Source organism: Phytophthora parasitica (assembly GCF_000247585.1).
Source record: "Phytophthora parasitica INRA-310 unplaced genomic scaffold supercont2.472, whole genome shotgun sequence".
Lineage (NCBI taxonomy): Eukaryota > Oomycota > Peronosporomycetes > Peronosporales > Peronosporaceae > Phytophthora > Phytophthora nicotianae.
Genome location: NW_008649458.1, coordinates 1 through 601, shown reverse-complemented (window position 1 = coordinate 601; position 601 = coordinate 1). Strand labels below are relative to the sequence as shown.

General features: G+C 46.8%; 1 protein-coding gene across 1 annotated transcript; it reads right to left on the bottom strand.

Moving 5' to 3' along the window:
• Window positions 1–254: 254 nt before the first annotated feature.
• PPTG_20383 (hypothetical protein) lies at window positions 255–584 on the bottom strand (the record flags this gene model as incomplete). The annotated part of the gene is made up of 1 exon (XM_008919070.1): window positions 255–584. One exon carries the CDS (start codon window positions 582–584, stop codon window positions 255–257), a length of 330 nt encoding a protein of 109 aa, XP_008917318.1.
• Between the last annotated feature and the right edge of the window lie 17 nt (window positions 585–601).

Below are 601 nucleotides of genomic sequence, written 5' to 3'. Positions count from 1 at the left end.
TTGGAGATGAGCGATCTCGAGCCACTCTTTCGTTATGCTGTCGACTCTTGTTGGTTTCCGACTCCTTCACTTCTTGTCTGGTTTTGCTCGTTCGAATGGGCCCCCAAGCAACAGCTCCTCTTCATCGTCCCAACCAATCGATGACAGAAATGAAAGGGGAATTCATGTCCTGGATGAGTCGGCTGTTCTGCGATGAGGGCTGAGACAGCAACGTCTTGCCAAACTTAGCCATCTGTGCGAACACTTTGCGATGTTTATCTCCAAAGAAGTCTATACCATTTTTTATAAATAGCCTTCTCTTCTTTGTGGGAGAAATTGCCAACAGCAGCAATTTTCTTGGCACTTGACTTAGTACGAGGGTCGAGTAGCATGACTCCCTTTGTGGCTTTGGGGAACCGTGCTTGTAATTGTAATAGCATTATCTTAAGATAGGTCTTACCTGCATCCGCTAACTGGTCAAGCATCATGACGACCCGGCGATGACTCACCTCTTTTTCGTCTTTCGCTCGAGGAGCCTCGATCACCATCGTGTCAAACTTGAGGGATTTGATCTTCTTCTCAGCTAGGCACCGAAATACTACCATATAGGACGCAACTAGTT